The following is a 2466-nucleotide window of genomic DNA, read 5'->3' as shown; positions in this document are numbered from 1 at the left end:
ATATATATATATATATATATATATATATATATATATATATATATATAAATATAAAAAAGTGTACGCATCCTTTATGATTGTCTATTGTTGTCATTGTTGTCATCACTCTTTGTTAAAATTCAGGTCTCTCTTGTAAATGAGTCCCCGGGGCCCAATAGGATTAATATCCTGATGCATGCTCAATAATCCAGGTAGAAAAATCTACCAATGTCAATCTACCAAATCTAATCCAATGGGATTAACCTGTTTAAATAAAGGTCGAATGAACATTATCTCCATATTATCTCCAAATTATCTCCAGATTATTCATTCAACCTTTATTTAGACACGTTAATCCCATTGAGCCTCGGGGACTCATTTACAAGAGAGACCTGATTTCAGCAAAGAATGATGACAACAATGGACAACAGCGACAACAATAGACACTTATAAAAAGGCATATAGATGTTTTTTTTTTTTTTACAAATTAAAATAAGATGGCAAAAAAAGTAGCAAAAACAGCTCGATTATAAGGTGAATGTAGAAAACTAAAAACGGGAACAGGAATCTCCAGATTACCATCAGATTGTGTCCAGATTATCTCAGGTTGTAAAATGAGTTTTATTTCAGACAAACGACGACGGTCATCAGAAACAGAAACGGAGGACTGCCCGTCAAACGCCGATGCGTGACAATCGTTACGACCCGTCAGCCCTCAGATTGTGAGTTGGGATAACGCTCAGCTACCACTGCATCAGTTAAACAGCTGCAGACGTTCGTCCAGAGGTTCATAAGATGAAAACACGTAATGTCAGAGAAAGTCCAGTCGTCCAGAACCCTGAAGTTCAGTAAAAACAACAAACAAAGGAGCAGCAGCTCAGCTGGACCTGCGACGTGAACCCGATCCATTTCTGCAGCGCCTGCAGGCGTCGGGACGCAAACACAGCAGGGGAACATGATAGTGCTGGGAAAAGTTTCACGGACCGGGTCACCGTGGAGACGGCCCGAAGAGCCAAAGGTTAAGAAAACTGTCAAAACATCTGTGGATTTTATCTCCACTGGACTGAGGAGGACCCGTCAGTCAGAGTTAGACTTGTTTCAGTCTGTCAGGTTCTGGTTCTGGTTCTTAAAGCTCTCACCTCCTGGACCTGCAAGAAATCCATCCTGAGCGTTCGTTTCCAGTCGCTCTCGTTAGGCTGAGAGCGCCTCATGGTCCGGCCCATTTCCAAGAAGGTCAGAACATTTTACTTCCCACCAATCAGGGGGAGTTGGTGTGTTTGTGTCTGAAGGATTACATAATCCAGCTTCAAACAACACCACAGACCCACAAATCCAAGCAGAGTGCATGTTTATGTTAGAAAAACATGTAAATACAGAAAAACCTGCAGAATCTGGACCCGAGAGGAGGCCGAGAACTGCAGGTCCATCAGAACCGACGGAAAACAAGCAGCTGTGTCTTCTGAACTGTAAAAAACTAAAACCTAAATGTCCTGATGCATGCTCAATAATCCAGGTAGAAAAATCTAAAAAAGTTAAGTGTGGTCCTCTGGACATTCAAAAACGTAGAAACGTTTCGTTTTTCATCCACTGAAGTCTTTCGGATGAAAGACGACACGTTTCTACATGTTTTTGTTTTTGTTTTTTGAATGTCCAGAGGACCGGACTTAACTTTTTTAGATAAAAACTAAATGAATAAAAATCAAAAACTGATCAATTTAAAGAGATAAATCACTTCCAGGTTCTTCCTCAGGGAGGAACCGCCGAAGACCAAAAATAAAGTGTCAAAGACCTGCAGAACCTCCGCAGAACTGTTGACTCAGACCCCTTTAACAGACTACAGGACAGTCCGGATTGGTTCAGAGGGTCAAACAGAACCGGATCAGGAGTTTAGTGTCTCATGATTTTCTAAATATATTTATTATTATTTTATTTTTTAACAGACTGTCATTACATTCCTGCAGGAGCCTTCAGCCTCTGAACTAAAAGGTTCTGATCCGTGGTTCTCGACCCAGTTAGCCCAGGTGTTTGCACGTGTTACCTGCCATGGAGGACACGTTGACGATGGTTCCTCCTTCCTTGTCGTACTCTTTGCTCATGTGCTCCAGAGCCAGGTAGGTTCCTTTAATCACCGACGTCTGCAGACACAAACACACCTCGGTTAACGGTCGGTACCGCTGGTTTCGGATCAGAACTTCACCAGGAAGCTCCACAGGAAGAAGCATTTTACCACCTCTGAGATGAAGATTAGAGCTGCAAGTTTGACAGGAAATCTTCAATCTGATAAAAATGACCCGTTAGATTCAAACAAGTAATGCACCACAAGAACAGGAAGTTCTGTTACTCTCACGAGAACAATCATGCAGCTGGATGAACACATGAACAATCATGCAGCTGGATGAACACATGAACAATCATGTAGATGGATGAACACATGAACAATCATGCAGCTGGATGAACACATGAACAATCATGTAGATGGATGAACAC

The 2466-nt window shown here is 41.7% G+C and overlaps 1 protein-coding gene across 1 annotated transcript in view; it reads right to left on the bottom strand.

Annotated features, from left to right (window-relative positions):
* Positions 1 to 2466, bottom strand: part of hpgd (15-hydroxyprostaglandin dehydrogenase) — a 12740-nt gene that overhangs the window by 3426 nt on the left and 6848 nt on the right. Inside the window, exon 4 of the mRNA XM_037690117.1 lies at positions 2018 to 2114. Within this exon, the coding sequence (XP_037546045.1) occupies positions 2018 to 2114 (97 nt within the window). The remainder of the gene's footprint in view (positions 1 to 2017; positions 2115 to 2466) is intronic.

Source organism: Nematolebias whitei, chromosome 16 (genome assembly GCF_014905685.2).
Source record: "Nematolebias whitei isolate Nwh7 chromosome 16, NemWhi1, whole genome shotgun sequence".
NCBI classification, from domain to species: domain Eukaryota; kingdom Metazoa; phylum Chordata; class Actinopteri; order Cyprinodontiformes; family Rivulidae; genus Nematolebias; species Nematolebias whitei.
The sequence above is the reverse complement of the archived record's forward strand: the minus strand, read 5'-3'. Positions and strand labels throughout refer to the sequence as shown.